The sequence below is a fragment of the Bison bison genome, unplaced genomic scaffold (assembly GCF_000754665.1).
Source record: "Bison bison bison isolate TAMUID 2011002044 unplaced genomic scaffold, Bison_UMD1.0 scf7180017864166, whole genome shotgun sequence".
Lineage (NCBI taxonomy): Eukaryota > Metazoa > Chordata > Mammalia > Artiodactyla > Bovidae > Bison > Bison bison.
This window is the reverse complement of record NW_011494738.1, coordinates 768354-790268: the sequence shown is the minus strand read 5'-3', so window position 1 is coordinate 790268 and position 21915 is coordinate 768354. Positions and strand designations below refer to the sequence as shown.

Here is a 21915-nt window from a genome sequence, read left to right as displayed (position 1 = left end):
GTTGCGTACAAATCACTTCAGTTGTGTCTGACTCTGTGACTGCATGAACTGGGGTCTGCCAGACACCTCTGTCCATCGAATTCTCCAGGCAACAATACTGAAGTGGTCTGCCATGCCCTCCTCCAGGGGATCTTCAGACTCAGGGACTGAACCTGGGTCTTTTATGTCTCCGGCACTTGCTGGCAGGTTCTTTACCACTAGCTAATAAACCTGCTCCTTTTCTTACTGTGAATCCCCCATGAAGAGGTATCAATCCCTTAAAGCCTTTCTGAAACAAGATAGAGCACATATGAAAAAATAAATGAAAAGCACTAGGTATGACTATGGAAAATATAATATGCTCTCCCAATAAATATCCTTTGGTGCTACTCAAAGACACATCATTGACAAATAACCCCTTTCACTGACGCAGAAGTGTTCCTTTTGTTAATCTGTTGATTCCCTTTGGACCTTATGTATGGAGGTCTGAATCATTCACCTTCTGAGACAGTTCAACTGTATAAATCACTTATCCTTCAAATCATTTATCTGTCTCAATATTTTAGATTTTAGTGAATAAATACACATTTATCTCAACACCTTTTATAAATTTTTCTTTTCCTGCATTGCTTCCAGATTAAGTCCTTCTTTCCTGTCTAAAGATTTTTAACTATTTTCAGAATGTTTTCATTGGAAAATAGTTCCAGTTCTTTGATAAATGCAATTTCCCATTTAAATTCTTCTTATAGGATTCATTATTTGTGTGCTGACAGCTAAAACTCCATAAAGGATTAGAGAAGCAATTTCAAGTACTACAGTCTGCTAGGAGAATGCTTTCTGATTCCCAGTATTTTTTTTCCCTGATCTCTATTATGAAAAAAAAATTTTTAATTTGGCTGTGCTGGGTCTTAGTTGTGGCATAAGCACTCTTAATTGTGACTTGTGGGATCTAACTCCCCAACCAGGGATCGAATCCGGGTCCCCTACATTGGGAGTACAGTTTTATCCACTGGACCACCAGGGAAGCCCCTGTTATTCTTGATAATATTCTACAAAAGCACTCTGTTCTGATATATGTATTAAGGGAGCTACTGAATGACAGCTTAAAGCCTATCATAAATACAGCTGGGAAATCTCCCCCTAAATCCCTGCTTCTCTAAGTATTAATAATTAAACTAGTTTCCTTAGATCATTTCAGTTTTTCTTTACCATTTCACTTTAAGAGCTTTTTAATAAATCATAATTATTCTAAGTCAAATTGTGCATGTCTACTACTTTAGGTAACAAAACCTTAAGGGGAAAAGAGGAGCTGCTCCTATAAAGTCTGAAATTAAACTTTTTTCTCTGCAACGATGTAAAAATGGGCACATGCACAAAACCAAAATGCCAAACCCAGGACTCATTCACCATTAGAGGTACAAAACTTCCGTTATACAATTCAAGGAAACAGAAAAAATCAGTCAGTCTTAGTCCTGGCTGCATATCTGAATTATCTGGGAAGCTTTAAGCACACACACTCTCACATACCCACAATAATAATTAGGTCTCACAAAATGGCATAAAAGGTATTTTAAAAAATAAGCTGCTTCTGTTTAAGACGGAAAAAGTTCGGGAAATGGACAGTAGTGATGGCTGCATAGCACTGTCAATGTACTCACTGCTATGAACTGTACACTTAAAATTATTAAAATTCTGAATTTTATGTCACATATACTGTACCACAATGTTTTAAATGCAAAAAATGAAAAGTTAAAAAAAAAAAACACAACCCAGCTGCATGACAGGAGATTTAGAAATATAAAAGATCACACTAAGAAATGACTCTTCAAAAAACTATGAGATAAAGTCCTGTTTTCTGTGTTTGATAGTACATTTAAAGTAAACAAAATAAATATTTCAAAAAGAAGGAACAAACACCAGCTTAACTATTAAGGTGACTACATATTTGAAAACAGAATTGTGAAGAACACCTTAGTTTACTTACCTGCAACATGCTGACTATTTCAACTTTGTTGAAGAAAATAAAAGATGTAAGAGTAGAAAGAAAATTCTCTTCAAAAACTGATGGTGTAGGCAAAATGATGTCCTGAATGTATTGTACCCTGTAAGTCTGATGTATTTTTTGCCTTAGTTCAGAGTCTGTTATTGGTATAACTTCCTTAAACTTTGCAGTTTTGGTCAAGAATTCTCGGTGCCTTTTTGGCTGAGCCAAAGCAGGGTCATATTCAAGACATCCCACGACATCCATGATACACTCATCAGAAAACATAACCTCAAACAGAGTTGCCTTATTTAGGAATAAGATTCCTCTAATAATTTCATACAAATGGTGTAAGCCTTCAGTGTTTTCCAGGTTCTCACAAGCTTGGAATAGCTGCAGTAGTTTTTTAATATAGCCTTCATTTTCCAAGGCCAGAGCCAGCTTTTCCCTACGGATAGGTGAGGAGAGAACTGAGGTAACTAAGTCAGCAATCTCTTCAAGTTTATTGAGTTCACATGTGGGTAGGTCAATCAGATGACTGGTTTCAGGCATTTCCTCAAATCGTTCTTCTTCTGATTCATCAATAAGGTCCTGTGTGACTTCCACTGATGGATCCTTACCTTGAACCTAAAAATATACAGGCACAGCTGGTTACCTTAAAAAACAAAAGAATTCAAAATTTCGGAAACCAAACCACTCACCACTGAATTTAAGTAAACATACCTTTTAAGGAATTAAAATTATTTGAGTCTTCAGTTACTGACTGCAGATGATTTCACTTCTAAATTTCCCAACTTATAACTTGAAGTTAATTCTGATACCTAATAACCTGAGTATTTCAGATAAAGTGGAGTGAACTTTGCAGAAATTAACTCTTCTCTCAGTCCTCCAAATTATTATGTATAACAAAGCACCACCACACTGGCTTAACAAGGACACTATTGAGTTCAAACCAAATTAAAACCCAACTCCTTGTCTATTCAAGACTAATAAAATAAGATTTCCTCAAAATATTTTTGAAAAAATATTTGCTTTTGCTCTGAGTCTGAAACTGATAAACAGACTAATAAAAAAATATTAAAAACTGGCATTCATTTAACATCTGTGATAAAGCCTCCAAAGGTTCTAACATCTAGATAAAAATTACACTATAATGAATAAAGAACTGCTATATGATTCAGGTTGACTGTTTTATGATTAAAGAAAAGCAAGGCTAACAAATTTTCTAACGAATTACTCTAAAAGAAAAAGCTTAGAATTTGACTTTTCATAAATTTTTCTAATTCCTAATCCAATCGTGTAATAATCTTCTATTCTCCACCTTAAAACACCCTGAATATCCTAAATAGACAAAGTTCCACAAATTTCCAAATTCACCAAAGCAACACATGAAAAAAGATCCAAGAACTTAAGAGTAAAAAGTAGACGGATATACTAATGCATGTGTATTTTTTTTGGAGGAATGACAGTATTTTTTTTACTTCTGAGTTTTCAACAGAATATCTGGACCTAGGGAAGATGACATATAAATTTAAGATATACTATAAGCAAGGTCATAAGAACAGTTCAGATAAAATGTCTTGGGATCATAAAAGCCACAGACGGCATTTGAAATTTTAAGAAATCTTAAACGGTAAGATTCAGAGGGAGAAAAAGGTATTCAAAGTGCAAGGGGAAAGAGCACAGAGCCAGAGAAATGAAAGCATAGGACATGCACACGGCAAACAGCAAAATTGGAAATGCAGAGTGAATGAAACCAGATCATGGAAAGTCAAGCTAAACATCTGGATGGTTCAGGGAAGTGAATGTGTAGCACTTGAGAAAGTTGACCTGGCATCAGCTGCATGAGATAAACTTGAAAATGTAGGTAATAGGTTGTTATTACAAAGGGTAAATGAACAACTGAATTTGGATTGTGATGTTGGGGCAGGTGAGGAATAGCTATAAAATAGGAAAGGAATCGCAATGACCCTACAGTTTTAAACTTGTCATTAGGAAGATCATGGCTTCTTTAACCAACTGATGTGAGTTTGAGGTGTTTGAATATCCAGCTGACAACTAAACCTGTGGGGCTACTGTTGTTGTGTAGTTACTAAGTCATGTCTTTTTTGACCCCATGGACTGTAGTCCGCCAGGCTCCTCTGTCCATGGGATTTTCCAGGCAACAATACTGGAGTGGGTTGCCATTTCCTTCTTCAGGGGATCTTCCCGACCCAGGGACTGAACCTGCGTCTCCTGGTTGGCAAGCAGATTCTTAATAATTGAACCATGTGGGAAGCCCATGGGCCTACTACTCTGGAAAAATACAAGAGAAAATAGATATTTGGTATTAGGGTAACGGTTAAGCCCAGAAGACTCTAACAGAAACCAGAGAAAAGAGAAATGGAAGCCTGAGGGGAAGGAAGAAGAATCAGAGGTTACAAAGAACAAAAAAAAGGAAACCAGAGGACTTAACTTACACTTCAAATGAACATGGTTTGCATAAGTTTAAAAATAAAAGCATAGCTCTGGAACCATTATTTTGGTTATAGCATGTTTATTTCTTTGTTATCTAGTATTAACCCTTACAAGCTTCCTCAATTCTCTCCTAAACGTAACTCTGATCTGTCAATTGCACACAAACCCAAGTGTCTATTTGGATGTCAATAGTGTTGTCCACTGGGCTTCCCTAGTAGCAGAGGTGGTAAAGCATCTGCTTGCAATGCAGGAGACCTGGGTTCGATCCCTGGGTCAGGAAGATCCCCTGGAAAAGGAAATGGCAACCCACTCCAGTATTCCTGCCTGGAGAATCCCATGCACAGAAGAGCCTGGTGGGCTACAATCCATGGGGTTGCAGAGTCAGACATGACTGAGCTACAAACACACAACAGTGCTGTCCACCAATTATTTCTGGTTCTGTCTCTTGTGGCACGTGAGTTCATTGATTCAATGAAGTTACACGGAGCTGTGTGACTTGCTTTGGCCAATAAAATGTGAACAAAAGTGCCATGTGTAACTTCTGGAAAGAGATTTTAAAAACCAGTGCCCCTGATTCATCACTTTTCTTTCCCACTTTGCAATAACCTTGGAAATATTAAAATGAATTCTCTTATCAACTTGGGCCCCCGAGTGACTCTGCTAAGCAAAGTTCCTTCCTCTCCAATATTGGTCAAACAGCATTAAGGGAAAAAAACCAAGCTTTTGTTGTGATAAGCCACTGAAATTTCAAGATTTTGTTATTACAACATAAACTGTCCTTAACATTCTTTAAGTCAGTCAACTTTATGCTGAAAAGGTTCATGGCGAGTCCACTATCAATAGGATTCTCAATGAAAATCTGTATTTCCCACACACCAATCACAGTCATTAGTGCCTTACAGTTACTGCTTTAAATTTTTTTCCTTTTCAACTGTCAAACACTATTTCTCCTTTAAGTTTCACAAAAGAGATCTTTTTCTCCAAGAGGCCACTGAGTATTCAACTTCCTCCAACATTCTTTTTTTCCATCTCACAACTTGTATCTTCACCCACTTCCTTCATCTGTTTCAAAGAAAATGTCCCTACCATTTTCTAAGGTTAAAAGTTCCATATGTAATTCTGACTGTGCTTTCTAAGAGCTCCATATATTATCAATTATCTGAGCTCCAGGTTTTTATAATTTCTTTTTTCCCAATGATTCTTTCTGTTCTATCATTCACCATTACCCTTAAGATACTTAGTGTTCCTTGAGCTATCAATCTTTTTCAGAGAGGAATTCTATTTTATCATTATAAGGAGTTAAGAAATGACCAGGAAATATGTTTTTTATTGAAATTGTTCTTTCAAAGTTAGGAATGACCTCCCAGAACTAAAACATAATGTATGGTTCTGTAGAATACCACACAGAATACCATCTATACTCAGAAACACGGATAGATTTTAAAAGCGTAGTACTGAGTTGTGTAGTAAAAAATTAACCTTGGGAGACCAGCAGAGTGGCCAAACATAACATTCCTTTCAAAGGTGGAAAAGTTTGGGTAAAAATCAATGACAAATAGGGAGAAGAAATGATAACAGAGGGCAAAGTAATGAATAAGTAGGTAATATAATGAGAGAAATCAAGTATTAACATGGGTGCCTTAAAAAAGCTCAGAGTAAGAGATGGTATTCTCTTAGTTCAATTATAACAGATGCCTGGAGGCTGAAGCTATATATTTACTAAGTCTACCACTGCTCCTGGGACTCAAAAAAGTTGAATGGAAGTCTGTAGGTCAACCAGACAGAACTGACACCACTCTGGGAGACACTGCCATACAATATGATGAACTGATGGACTAATTATTAATGACTGAGTGGGATTCTACTGGTTTGGCCAAAGAAACTTGTTCTTTCTGTAACATCTTCTGGAAAAGCCAGAAATAACTTGGCCAACCCAACAGTAATGTGCCAGTATCCACTTTGGCTCTTACTTTTCAGATTATATATACTACCTAACATGGTATAACATTGCTACTGTTGACCAACTACCTTAAGTACATAAGTCTTATGATAATATTGATATTCATGATCAAATGTACTAAGGAGCATATAATGTCAATAGAAAATGACTGACATGAAGAATAAATGGACTTACTAGCTATTAACATCAGCTAATTTCTATACTCAAGAGTTCTCTGTAGAGTCGACCATAAGGTATTAAAACAGATTATAGTAGATGGAGGGAAATGATCAGTCAAAATAGTGCAAAAAAGTAAACCATGGTTTTATAAGACAGAATAGTTTTTTCTTTAAATCTATCCCTAGCCCAGAGTGGCTCCTCCAAATGTTAGGCATATTCATACCGATACTACTGTTTTGTCACATATATGCTACACTAAATGTAGATGCTAAGGCAAATATGATCATTTTGGTGTAAGAGTCTCAGCCAAGGGCCAAAAGGTGATCTTTGCAGTAAAGGACTACTCTCGTCCCAAGAAAGGTTTGTGTGTGTGAAGTCGCTCAGTCGTGTCCAACTCTTTGTGACCCCATGGACTACAGGCCGCCAGGCTCTTCTCTCCATGGGATTCTCCAGGCAAGAATACTGGAGTGGATTGCCATTTACTTCTCCAGGGCATCTTCCCAACCCAGGGATCGAACTGGGGTCTCCTGCATTGCAGGCAGACGCTTTATCCTCTGAGCCACCAGGGAAGACCTAAGAAAGGTTTGGTCCTTGTCTAATTCCTGAGAGGTAACCCCTAAGTACTCTGAATATCCTGTCTATTAGGAGTGGTTTTGTTTACCTGGGGGCCTTGTGCTATGGCAGATATATCATGCACATACATGTGTGGCTAACTGTATGGTTTATGGTAGAGATCCTGGACCACACAGTATCAGCTGAACATCTGGGAGTACTGGAAACTAGAGTCAGCCACATGGGCAGTCAGCCTTCTTATATGTTTGTTTTCTGTTTTATCTCTCCACATTTTAACATACCTCTTTTCGATAAAATGGAAAAAAAAAATCAAGAACGCATGCAAGTTAAATATTATTAAAATAACCTTACCTGACAAATTTTTTCCCAGATCTCATCACAGCCAGCTTTTTCCTGGAAACTTAGTGCCAGATCATAGTTTTCAGCTTCTGACCAAACAATTAATGTATCCTGTTTAAAAATAAAGATTTCTGTCATCACACCAGAAGAAATAACTACGAAGTATAAATAAAAATCAAGCGGACAGGAAACAGCAAAGCAATGCCCTCAGATAAGTGCAATTAATGTGCACTCGACTGACACCATATAATTGAATTTTGTTATCCTTTGTACTTTAGTATTATACTGGCAAAGAAATCATAGCTTTGACACTGAAAGTGTCAGTGAGCAATCTTCTGACACAAAAAATATTAAGATATGTTAGCAGGCTCATGTTACCAAGATAACATTTAATCAAAACGTTTGACTAGCACTCTTGGCCAAAGTATAGTATACACATTCAGATGTCTTTAATTATCTCTCTCCCAAAGGTTATGCTTTTGGGGAAAAACTGTCAACTCCCTTATTAAAAACTAAAGTTTGGTTTTAAATTAAAGCACAACTATAAACACTAAAATCACTATGAGAACCTAAATGAAATGGACTTTTGAAGGATACATAATAATGGAAGTTTAATATGCCTAAAACTTTGAATTTCAAAAAAATGCCATTTGAGCTTATTCCAATTATCAAAACTATAATTTATGAAAACATATTAATTGTTCAGTTAACCAGTATTTATAAATATTATAGCCTCATATTAAAAAATATAAAACTAAAAGTGAGCCCCAAATTAATAAAGACAAAAATTTCAAAATGAAAACATTTCAGTACTTTGGTAGCTCTAACAAGAAACTAAAAACTATCTTTTAATTAATCTAGGACTCAGATTAACACTTATTTGTTGTACAACCAGGTAAAAAGGACACTGAAAATCTGTGTTCTGGCTTCTTATTGGCCATGCTTCTTGGAAGGGATTATTTGCCATCGTGCTTGTATGCTCAACTGCTTCAGCCATGTCTGACTCTTTGCCCACCAGGCTCCTCTGCCTATGGGATTCTCCAGGCAAGAACACTGGAGTGGGTTGCCATGCCTCCTCGAAAGGATGTTCCTGACCCAGGGACTGAACCCTTCTCTTTTGTCTCCTGCACTGGCACAAGACTTCTTTACTGTTAGCACCACCTGGAAAACCCCTTTATTTGAGCAAGCCACTCTTTAAAAAAAACCTATAGTTGCTCCCATTATGTACAGAAGAGGTTCTGAAATCTTTTTTAAAAATCAAGAGAGCTCTTTTTATAATCAAAATTTTACTAAGAATCTCCATTAAAAAAAATGATAAAAACAAAGCTATTCTGGTTAAAGCACTAGGGCACCTGCAGAGGGTCCATGTTCTTTCCTCAGTTCCTGAGTTTCTTAGAGCTCAACAGATAAGCAGCTGCAGAAATAGTGATCTCCAAACTTTTAAAAACTGTGTGCCTCAAATTATTTACATATTATTTAAGAAATATAATATTAGTAGAGTCATACATACTTTATAAAACATTAATTTCATACTAAAACAGAAATTAAAAGGCTTATATAAAGCTTAAAAAGATAAGCATATTTTAAAAATGTTTAAACTGTAATGGCTCCATATTATTATTACTAAGCATTTTAAGACCCAATATAGTTAGGGCATAGTATATCCATAAATGACAGGAGATACAAATCCATATTTAATGCCATCCTTTTAGTAATTCTGAATTTGGGAGGGAGGGACAACTTTTTATACTACCTATTTTAATCATTGTCTTGGCTTTGTCACTTGGCCAACAGATTACACTGAGAGTGTAAATCTGTTTGACAACTATCTTGTTCACTTGCACTTTCATTACTGTCTTCAACCCATTTTAAGGCACACGCACATTTTTGTTAGGGTTATTTTAGTCGGAAAATATCTGTAAATATTTATCTGCATATACAGGCTATAACAACTCATAATAGGTGGGGAACAGTCTTCATGGAAATGTTACTCTTCTCTCAGAAAAGTGAAAATTGCTCAATCATGTCTGACTCTGCAACCCCATTCTCCAGGCCAGAATACTGGAGTGGGTAGCTTTTCCCTTCTCCAGGAGATCTTCTCAGCCCAGGGCTCGAACCCAGGTTTCTTGCACTGCAGGCAGATTCTCTACCAGCTGAGCCATCAGGGAAGCCTAAGAATACTGGAGTCGGTAGCCTATCCCTTCTCCAGTGGATCTTCCTGACCCAGGAATTGAACCGAGGTCTCCTGCACTGCAGGTGGATTCTTTAAAAGTTGAGCTACCAGGGAATCCCCTTCTCTCAGAATACTGTGCTTATTTTTGATTCTTCACCATGTGACTTCATTAAATATTAGCAAAATTCAATTTTTGATAAACAGGTTTCTTCTCCAATGATTCATACTGTGCATTCCATTTTGGAGATCACTAGTATAGCAGAATGAATGAAATTCAAAACCCTTTCTTTATCCAGGTATTTAATGCCCCTTCCATTTTGGTTCCAATCTATCTTCCGAGAAAAGTCCAAGTAAGCAACAAAGTCTGAATTAAAATGATGCAGTATCTTTCTTCTTAACCATTTTCTTTTGTTCTTTCTTTCCCATCCTTAACAGTAAACTCTTTATCCATAAGCCAATCAAAATCCCAGAAACTAAACAGGATTTATATTCAGGATCGTTTTCAATGCAAAGGGGACTGACCTCAGTTCAGTTGCTCAGTGGTGTCTGACTCTTTGCGATCCCATGAATTGCAGCACGCCAGGCCTCCCTGTCCATCACCAACTCCCGGAGTTCACTCAAACTCATGTGCATCGAGTCAGTGATGCCATCCAGCCATCTCATCCTCTGTTGTCCCCTTCTCCTCCTGCCCCCAATCCCTCCCAGCATCAGAGTCTTTTCCAATGAGTCAACTCTTCGCATGAGGTGGCCAAAGTACTGGAGTTTCAGCTTTAGCATCATTCCTTCCAAAGAATACCTAGGGCTGATCTCCTTTACAATGGACTGGTTGGATCTCCTTGCAGTCCAAGAGACTCTCAAGAGTCTTCTCCAACACCACAGTTCAAAAGCATCAGCTTTCTTCACAGTCCAACTCTCACATCCATACATGACTACTGGAAAAACCATACCCTTCACTAGATGGACCTTTGTTGGCAAAGTAATGTCTCTGCTTTTGAATGTGCTATCTAGGTTGGTCATAACTTTCCTTCCAAGGAGTAAGCATCTTTTAATTTCATGGCTGCAGTCACCATCTGCAGTGATTTTGGACTGACCTCAGGAGGTGGTAAAAAAAATATAGATTCCCATGCTTCTCCCCTGGATACAGGTCTGGATTAAGTCTAAGAATCCTTATTTTTAACAAGGATCTCAGGTAATTCTTTGGATAAGTCAAATTTGAGAACATGATCTAAGTACACCACCAGTTGGTTAATAGAGAAAAGGAAAATGCTGTCAGAGTAGACACCTTCCATCTCTATGTTGTTGTTATTCAGTCAAATGATGACAAAATCCATCTTTCCTTCCCTCTCTTCTCTGTATCTTACTGTCTTGGTAAAAAAAGTACCCGTTAAGAAGGACTGTTTAGAACTGCTTATTCCAAGGGTCAAATTGCTGGGTAAGGGAACATATATAGAGAGCTGGCACAAGAATATTTATACCAGAATGAAGTGTCAAATGCCACAGTTTCTTACATACCAAAAAGCCTAAATTGAGTCAAGCCCAATTTTTCATAGTAAAGTCTGTTTTCAATCACTGTACGTTGTGATCTTCCATTTTTTTCCTAATCAGTATGTGGCACGCGTTATCTTTGCGATGTTATTAATGTTTTGGTTTAAACCAAGGAAAGCATGCTGCTGCTGCTAAGTCACTTTAGTCATGTCCGACTCTGTGCGACCCCATAGACAGCAGCCTACCAGGCTCCCCAGTCCCTGGGATTCTCCAGGCAGGAACACTGGAGTGGGTTACCATTTCCTTCTTCAATGATGAGAGTGAAAAGTGAAAGTGAAGCCGCTCAGTCGTGTCCAACTCACAGCAACCCCAGGGACTGCAGCACCAGGCTCCTCCATCCATGGGATTTTCCAGGCAAGAGTACTGGAGTGGGGTGCCACTGCCTTCTCCAAGGAAAGCATAGTTTTCCTCTATTAACTAAAACACTTAATCACCACTATATCCTTATGAAGTCAGATTTAAAATGAGCTTTAAAATTATATTTGGTCTGATTGCGTAAAAAGAAGAAGAAAAAATAAAGGTGATTATGTTCAAGCCCAGCATGGGAGTAAGACATGAGCTAGAGAAACCTGACAATTTAGCCTCTACTAACAGGTTTTCACAATGTTGTTTTATTATGAGAAATAGTTATTTAAAGTTTTATATATTAGAAATACATTCTTGAGCCAAATACTGTTTAAATCAGAGGTTCTTAATCCAGAGTCTACAGACACCTTAAAATTTTATCTAAAACCTGATACATAACATCTTTTTTGGGGAAAGGGTCTCTAATTTTTATATATTTGCAAAGAAATCTGTGACACATTTTTAAAGGGTCTAACAAACCAATGAATTATGTTTCAGTTCTCTTCCTTGGTAATGATTCACTTCATTAACATGAATAAAATCTACTCATAAAATTTTTGAGATCCTACTGCTTGCCAGACTAAGCCCATCTTTGCTCCCAATGACTTTGACAAAATTGATACAGGAAGAGCTAAAGTTTTTCCAAAGGAATACTATTTTTTTCTAAAAAAGGAAAACAGGTTATTAGATTTATGAATTCAATTTTCAGGTTCAAAATCAATGTGATGCCTGGAATCAGTGAGATTAACCAGAAAATGCAGCATGTAACTCTCTGTTGTTGTTTAGTCACTAATTCCTGTCCAAGTCTTTTGTGACCCCATGGACTGTAGCCTGGCTCCTCTGTGCAGGATTTCCAGGCAAAAATACTGGAATGGGTTGCCATTTCCTTCTCCAGGGGATCTTCCTGACCCAGGGACTGAACCTGCATCCTTGCAATGGCTGGTGGATTCTTTATCAATGAGTCACCCGGGAAGCCCCTGCAGTTTGTAACAATAGTTGGCCTAAATGCTTTCTGAGATAGATTTTTAAAGCTATGCATAGTATTACATACAGTATGGTATAACATATAGTCCAAGACAGACATGATGACACCACTTGCAGTAGTAGGGTCTTATCATCTCAAAATCTGACATATTTGGCATAATGGGAGTAACCCTGAACTAGATCGAGGACCTGGCGGCACCACCCACAGTTTCACTGTCCACTATTTCGATGACCTTCAGCTGAGTATTTAACTTCTTTGATTGTCTTTTCTTACTGGAAAAGAGGAAAATGCTACCTACAGAAGGATTATTATTAGATGACGATGAATACAGTTATCTTACTGTGCTTATGTCAGGTACTGTGCTAAATCAATTTTCATATATTAATTCAAAACAATTACATGAGTCAGGTAGTATCCCCACTTAAAAAGTGAGGTTCAGAGAAAATTTGCTCAAAATCATAGATAGAAATAATGGAATTAAAAACAGTTGAAGAGTATCCATGAAACTCTAAACCCACGTTTCTATCACTATGCCCCCCAAGAAATGTGAACAAATTCTAAAAGATGGCAAAATGAACTTGCTTCCCAAGCGTCTCTCCTGTGGCATTGTAAGAAACAAGTGAAGTTAAAGTGTCAGTTGCTCAGTTGTGTCTGACTCTCTGTGACCCCAGGGAGTTGGGCCTGCCAGGCTCCTCTGTCCACAGAACTCTCCAGGGAAGAATTCTGGAGTAGGTTGCCATTTCCTTCTCCAGAGGATCTTCCCAAACCAGGGACTGAACCTGCATTGCCAGCAGTTTCTTTGAGCCACCAGGGAAGAAAGGAAATTAAATAAAAAGGACCCTAAACAATAATGACCTCTCCATATGATATCCAGATTCCTCCTTGGTTCCATTCCAGACCACTACCCAATCACTGTGCCTCATGTTTCCTACATAATCATTCATGTCCTCTACTTATGCACTTGATTTACAGTTCAAAGTGCAGACTAGATTCTACTCATTACAAATTCATGCAGCTATTTTAATGCAGCATTCAAAATTTTATCAACCTCTTTCCCTCTCACATACTCATTAGTTCATTCCTCATAATGGTTCTTAGGCTAAACCTCAACATCCTCAATTTTATTGGATTATTTTGCCAATTCAGATACATACAATAAGATTATTTTCATTTCTACCTTCATTTCAGTGGACATTCTAACCAAAATGTAGAATATTCTCAGTCTTTCTCTTTAAAGGATAAGAAACAGCATTTGCTGCCTGACTGGCCCTTCTTTCCTTACCAATTATATTTTCCCTTGGTTTGAAGACAACATATTTTCCTGATGCTCTATTCTTTCCAATTGCTTATTCTTTCTTCTTCACTGTTATCTTCCTTATTCCTGATTACAAACATCTAATCCTGCAGTATGCCCTGTCAATTCTATCTTCACATATATCTCAAATCTAACCACCCCTCCTCTTTCCATCTCTACTGCCATTATCCTAACTAGATTCAACATTCTCTCTAGCTTACTAGACTCTGCTGCACTCTCTCAACCAGTCTCCCATTTATTGCTTGTCTTCAATTATACAGACTGATGTTACTATTTTGCATCATGTCATTTCTATGCTGAAAACTCAAGAGCTTTCAACCGCACTTTAAAAATTCAAATTAATCATAGTAACCAAACCACAAATAGCTCTCAAACAAGTATTACTGGATGAATGAGTAAATGTCGACAGTTTAACAAGACTCAGCCTTAAGCTCTGTTCTTTTCTCTATACCTACTCTCTCAAAGGTAATCTCTTGTAGATAAAAATAACATTCAATGATTCTCAAAGCAGAATCTCCTACACCAAACTCTTACTCTATCTCTAATCCCAGAGTGTCCAATTTTCAGACCTATTCATTTTACTCACATCAAAGCCTAAATGAAAATAAGGCACAGAACAAAATGCAGTTTGCTACCACTCATGCCAATAAAAGGGAGAATTTTATGTAGATGATTGCATGCATATTTGTTTCGGTTCAGTTCAGTCGCTCAGTCGTGTCCGACTCTGCGACCCCATGAATTGCAGCACGCCAGGCCTCCCTGTCCATCACCAACTCCCGGAGTTCACTCAAACTCATGTGCATCGAGTCAGTGATGCCATCCAGCCATCTCATCCTGTTGTCCCCTTCTCCTCCTGCCCCCAATCCCTCTCAGCATCAGAGTCTTTTCCAATGAGTCAACTCTTCGCATGAGGTGGCCAAAGTACTGGAGTTTCAGCTTTAGCATCATTCCTTCCAAAGAACACCCAGGGCTGATCTCCTTTAGGATTGACTGGTTGGATCTCCTTGCAGTCCAAGGGACTCTCAAGAGTCTTCTCCAACACCACAGTTCAAAAGCATCAATTCTTCGGCGCTCAGCTTTCTTCACAGTCCAACTCTCACATCCATACATGACCACTGGAAAAACCATACCCTTCACTAGATGGATCTTTGTTGGCAAAGTAATGTCTCTGCTTTTGAATGTGCTATCTAGGTTGGTCATAACTTTTCTTCCAAGGAGTAAGCGTCCTTTAATTTCATGGCTGCAGTCACCATCTGCAGTGATTTTGGAGCCCAAAAAAATAAAGTCTGACACTGTTTTCACATCTATTTCCCATGAAGTGATAGGACCAGATGCCATGATCTTCGTTTTCTGAATGTTGGGCTTTAAGCCAACTTTTTCACTCTCCTCTTTCACTTTCATCAAGAGGCTTTTGAGTTCCTCTTCACTTTCTGCCATAAGGGTGCTGTCATCTGCGTATCTGAGGTTTTTGATATTTCTCCCGGCAATCTTGATTCCAGTTTGTGCGTCTTCCAGCCCAGCATTTCTCATGATGTACTCTGCATATAAATAAGCAGGGTGACAATATACAGCCTTGACGTACTCCTTTTCCTATTTGGAACCAGTCTGTTGTTCTATGTCCAGTTCTAACTGTTGCTTCCTGACATGCATACAGGTTTCTCAAGAGGCAGGTCAGGTGGTCTGGTATTCCCATCTCTTGAAGAATTTTCCACAGTTTATTGTGATCTACACAGTCAAAGGCTTTGGCATAGTCAAGAAAGCAGAAGTGGATGTTTTTCTGGAACTCTCTTGCTTTTTCCATGATCCAGCGGATGTTGGCAATTTGATTTCTCGTTCCTCTGCGTTTTCTAAAACCAGCTTGAACATCTGAAAGTTCACAGTTCACATATTGCTGAAGCCTGGCTTGGAGAATTTTGAGCATTACTTTACTAGAGTGTGAGATGAATGCAATTGTGTGCTAGTTTGAGCATTCTTTGGCATTGCCTTTCTTTGTTTACATATGCATAAAACCTCTAGCAAGATACACAAGAAACTGGTAACACTGGTGGCCTCTAGTAAAGGAAACTGAATGGACAGAATCCAGAGTAGGAGGACTTCAAAGATACTTTCTTATTTTAAACATGAATGTATTACCTATTCAAAATTAAAAACATTAAGAAAAAGTAAGCACATAACCATATGATAAATGTAAACCTGCTTTCTTCTCAACTTCCCAGTTTCTGGAGAGAACCATCATTTTCATGTCCCCAGAACTCAACACGAGTAACCTTTGATTCTCTTTAAAAAAAAAAAAAAAAAAATTTGTGTGGTAAAAATATTTTAATTGGAGGATAATTACTTTATGATGTTGTGTTGATTTCTGCCATACAAAAATGTGAATCAGTTAGTTCTCTTCCATATTTAATCATTACTCAAATTTTCCAGCATTTTTTTGAAAATATACTGAAGTTGTTTCTTCTTTTCTACTTCCACTTACTACACTTGAACAGACTTTCATTTTCTTGATCTTAATTACTGCAAAGGTCTTGCTACCTAAAGCTCTTCTGTTTCCCTCCCTGCCCTCAATTCAATATTCGTAACATTGCCACACTGGGTTCCTAAACAGAGTATTACTTTCACGTTAGGCTCCTACTCAAGAATCTATAATGGCTCCCTTTTGTTTAGCAAACCAAGCTCTCAAATAAGAAACTTCTGCTGCAAAGAGGCTTAATAAATACCTTTTGTGTCCGGTGTACTATTTCCTTCCCTATCACACCTCCTTTAGCAGACACCACCAAGGAGGAGTGAAGATTTCCTCAACGATTCTGGCTCAAATCAGTCTCTCCTTCCCCTTATTTTCTACCGCTCAAGTCTCTGGAATAAAGTTACTTTTCATAGTATTTTGTGTTGGTGCATACCAGCTATATAACCTCAGTTAAAAAACTTAAAACTTTCTGTGCCTTAGTTGCCTTATCTGTGAAATGCTTTCAAGGGCTCTCAAGAAGGACTGGGTTAAAGCATTTTATTAGCTATTGTATTATAATTCTGTAATTGTTTCACTTGTTGTGTCTTGTCTCCCAATAAGACCCAGGACGAAGACTTCTTTATACATCTCTCCCAAACCCAATTAACACAAAATTATGTTCAATATACAAAGCATACACCCTGTAAGTCTGCTTCTGATTTAGTCAAGATCAAGTGAAACTGATTCTAAATAACATAATTTTGACACAGGTATCAGGCACTCTATTTTGTGTCACGCTGTATAATCATTGTCTTTTCCTTCTAATGTATTTAAACACTTTACAAGTTTATGTGCTACTTAAGGTTAAGTATATCTTCTTCCCATTAACTACTTCAATATTGCCCATAGTAAGCAAAGAAAGTGAATCAGTGATTTCTTAGAGTCATCTGACATTAAACTCAACTCATTCTAACTCATTTTGAGCCCATAATTCAGTACTTAGCTCATTTTAGAACTGTAATGTTAAAAGAATGTTAAATATTCCTCTGTATTTAATCAATGTACTTTAATGTAGCAAAATATCCTGTAACTGTGAATGTCTCATTAACTCACTGAAAATATTTCTTTTTTAATTAAAAATCCACTAATGGAGGACTTCCCTGGTAGTCTCGTGGTTAAAATTCTACACTTCTAACTCAGGGAGCATGGGTTTGATCCCTGGTCACAGAGAACTAAGATTCCACATGCCACAAAGCATAGCCCAAAACATAAAAATACCAAAAATTCCCACTAATGATCAATATATTTCATATAAATTTTGGAAATAAGGGGCTTCCCACATGGCGCTAGAGGTAAAGAGCCCGCCTGCCAATGCAGGAGATATTAAGAGACATGGGTTTGATCCCTGGGTCGGGAAGATCCCCTGGAGGAGGGCACAGCAACCCACTCCAGTATTCTTGCCTGGAGAATCCAATGGACAGAGAAGCCAGGGAGGCTACAGTCCACGGGATTGCAAAGAGTCGGACACGACTGAAGCAACTTAGCAAGCACACAATTTTCTAGGCTAATTTATTGAATATGCAAATGATAACATTAAAAAAAAATAATTCTAATGAACATAGAAAAATATTAATGTGCTTGGAAATCCCAATTTGTATAACTTGGTAAAAAGGCAAATGAAACAAGATCTGGTGAAACAAACAAACATAACATAACCCTTATATAGTTCTTTGATTTCTATTAGAAAAGTATAGTTAATTTAAACAAATATAAAGATAATTAAACAACTGACCCCATCTACATAGGTTTTTCATTCTTATAAACAAAGCTTTTCCAGAATATTCTTACTGCTTAAGAGTTCTTAAGCTTTATTAGTAAAAGTACTAAATTATTAGTACTTTAATGTTATTTAGTAAAATTAAATTTTCAATGAGGGAAAATATTTTTTAAAAAGTCCTAATGGTATATTATTTAAGTGTGATTAATTACAAAAACTACTCCCCTAATGGCATTAAAAAAATTTTTTTTAAGTAAAGATCTCTCTCCTGCATTATTTAAATTTGCTAGCAGAGTAACAAGACACACAAAATTATGTCCCAAAGTTTCTAAAAATACTCACAGAACCATTGCGTAATTCTGAACTAATGATGATGGATTATTTTATACACAAACCTCCACCATAAGGGGATCTTTCCAGTTAAAACAACTAAAGGATTTTATATACAATTTGAAAAGACTCCATAACTAATTTGTAGGGAGTCATACTTAAGAAAATACTTTCTGAGAATTTTATATTTATGCAGATGGAAAAGAAAATGATTACAAAATATTAGTATGTGTTTCCCCACGAAGAAAGCAAGCAAACAAACAAAAAAATAAACTGAAAGTGGCTATCTGGTGTAAGTCAATATAAAGACAGAGAATAACCATCTGACTAGCTGACTTAAAAGAAATATCTTCAGGGTTCAACACAGAACAAATGTTTGATTCTCTATCAAAAAACAAACAGTGTTTTATAAGCAGAAAAAAACTATTACTTGAATATTAAAAATTCAAAAATATGTCAAATTACTGATTAAGAATGTACTGTATACACAAAATAATTGTTTTAACAGTAAGACTTTTTACTAACAATGCACTGTGTAATAGACATATAATTTCATTTCTCCAACTGTAAAGTATTTGTTTCTGAGCATCAAAATTTTCACTGATCTTGAAGAGAGTAGGCACTGATGATATAAATATAATGATCTTTTCCTTCAAATTATTTATTTTTTCCTTGAAAAACCTCTGCCGTATTCACTTTACACACTGCACACACACACACAAATTACACTGGAAAATTATCTTTTCCTCCAAAAATCTCTGCCATATTCACTTTACACATCACACTAAAAATCAGTAATAATCCAAATTTCTAACGACAGGTGTATATCATATATCATACAGTGTTTTTAAAAAAAGCCCAACTAGATCTGCATTGTTAACATGAACAAATCTTCAAAATAGCGCTGAGTGAAAAATGAAAGCTGCAGAGTACATGTAAGAATAGGAGATCAACTGTGCAAAGTTTAAAACAAACAAAAGACTACATATTATTTATGGATACATACATATGCAGAAAAGGTATAAAAGCATGTACAGAAATAATACACATCAATTTCAGAATAGTGGTTACCTATAGGGAGGATGGAGAATGGATAGAATGAAATGGGTACAAAGAGAGTTTTAATTCTATCCACAATGTTCAACACTACAAAAAGGTTTGAAACAGATATGGTAAAATGTTAACATTGTTAAATTTGGAGGTGTTACACAGACGCTCATTATATTATTCTCTATACTTTTCAATTTTGAAATTTTTCATAATAAAAAAGAAAACATTCACAGAATAAAGGGAAGGTTGAATCACTGCTGCCACTTCCAGATTAGATGATTAGGCACACTAATACACAACACAGATTTTCTTTTACCAGATAAGACAATAAATATTAACAGATAACATTACATAATAAGCAGTGTACACTTTCATAAAATATTCATTGGTTATTATATTAAAAAATACAACAATTAAAGAACAGGATGTTAATAGGTTCTACTTCAAAAGTTTTACCCCTATGAGTCAAAGGATCTACTTTCACACCACAAACAGGCTTTCCTTGCTTTAAAGAGTACTCCTATGAATTTTCTTTTATGCCATTTCCTTTAACTGTGATTGAGAATAAAGGGCTTAGTGTACAGTGTATAGAAGATACCTGGTAAGTAAGACTAATGAATACATTGTATTCTACTAAAAACTAACAGTGGCTCAATTTAAAGATAACACATTACTGCCAGTACAAAAGCTTTCACTTTTCAGTTTGAAACTTATAATCTGCAAGGAAAATACACAGAGTATGTAACTTTGTTTACCAAATGTTTTTTTTCTTGTCAGGAAAGCTTTCTCATTCTTTGTCTGATTAATACTTCCTTGATCACAGATGAAGTCTTTCAAATTAAAGATAAACAACTACTTGCCTGCTGTTTTTGATATGCAGTGTTTGGATTTATCTTTGATTCCAAGAGTAGTGATCCTGAAAGTTAAAAAAACAATATTTATAAGTTTCAACTTATAAAACCCTGAATAAAACATCAGAATACACATTAAAAACACAACTTTTTTCTTCCCGCGGCAAGACATCTGAAGTCATCAAATTTACTCCAGTTTATATTTTTCTCTCAAGATCTGGACTTTGCATTAGAACATATCATTCTATCCCCATAATACTCTTAAGGGAAAAAAAATCCATCTAAGACCAACATTCAGACCAAGAATATACAGAGACTAGATGACTTATAGTTTTATTGAAAGGAAAACTTTTAAGGTCTAAATGACCACCTGAAACCAAATTCTTTTTAACAAAGTTATTTTTATTGCATTTCCAGTTTAACAAATAAAACAAATTACAAAGTACCACAACAGGGATCTAAATACTTTGCACACAAATTACAGAACTGCATTTATCCTTTTCTCTTTAAGAACAAAAGGCCATCTCATGTAAAAATAAATGTCTATGATTACTTTAAAAAAAAAGGTGCAAGAGTACAAGATGTGTCGAAAATAAACCGGACTATTATTCTTTTATCTGCACGTTATCAGCTGCTCAAATCCAGCGATCAGATTACAGTGAGGAAGGTGTTCTCATTAAGGCTGTACATTTTATCATTTAAAAAAATTTCACATTAGACTCGTACAATAAATCAAGGAATACAAGTTTACAGTCTGGTCTGCTGTCCTAACTTGTTTAAGTTGTAAAGTATTCACTTGTTCACAGCACCCTCTACAAAGATAGCCTGGAGGGATCCCAGTCTGAAGATGTATGTGCTTGTAAGTGCATGTATCGTGGCAACAATCTGCAATAACTCCAGGAAAAAGGCGTCTTTTGGTTTTCCCCAGCACCTGTCTACTGTGACAACTGGAGCTTGTTAATAAAATCAGTTTTTTAAAAAAGAGTGAAGTTTCACTAAATTTTTTGTACCAGAGATATAATGTGTAAGAAAATAAAGGGGGACGGGGAGGGTCAGAAGGAGAGCACTAAATTGTTTTTCATTACTTCCTCCCTTCCCTCCCACACTCTCCCCGCTTCTTTAAGAGGCCAGACTGCAGAGAAAGGGCTCAAGTGTCTTAATAAGGCTAGCAAGAGGAGGAACACAGACTCGGCGTCCGACTAAGGGTAAATCCCGACAAAGTAGTTTGTTTTTACCTTACTGAAGTGAAGACACAAAATTCAATGCGCCGTTCCAAGTGGCTGGCAGTAACAGTACTCGGCTCAGGGCCTAAACCCCAGGCTGTGCCCAAACCGTAGGCATTGTCCCCTATCCTACGGTTCCAATAACCTTACCGTCGGACTCTGCCCGAACCAGCAGCGACATTCCCTTGAGCTCCTCCACATAGGTAGAGGAGACGTGCCCGGTGCCTCGGTCGTCCCATTGCCGGTCTTCGTTCAGGGTATAGACCTTCACTCGCCGCCGCGTATCCGACATGGTGACTGCGGTCCCCACTGTTCCAGCCGCCGCCTCCTTGCTCACCTCCTTTACGCCCCTCACTCTTGAGAGACGGTAGCGGCGGTGGCGGCAGCGGCGGCGGCGGCTCCGGAGAGGCCCGAGTTCACCATGGCTCCC

At 37.1% G+C, this 21915-nt stretch overlaps 1 protein-coding gene across 4 annotated transcripts in view; it reads right to left on the bottom strand.

Moving 5' to 3' along the window:
* SMEK2 (SMEK homolog 2, suppressor of mek1 (Dictyostelium)) overlaps window positions 1-21915 on the bottom strand; it is a 53943-nt gene that overhangs the window by 31736 nt on the left and 292 nt on the right. Inside the window, exons 2-5 of one of the 4 annotated variants that reach the window (XM_010841649.1) lie at window positions 21636-21876; window positions 20272-20327; window positions 7461-7559; window positions 1964-2587 (exon numbers count right to left, since the gene is read on the bottom strand). In XM_010841649.1, the coding sequence (XP_010839951.1) occupies window positions 1964-2587; window positions 7461-7559; window positions 20272-20327; window positions 21636-21777 (921 nt within the window). In that variant the 5' untranslated portion in view covers window positions 21778-21876. Of the gene's footprint in view, window positions 1-1963; window positions 2588-7460; window positions 7560-20271; window positions 20328-21635; window positions 21910-21915 lie in introns of those variants that run through there. The other 3 variants (XM_010841650.1, XM_010841651.1, XM_010841648.1) reach the window with 3 other exon arrangements.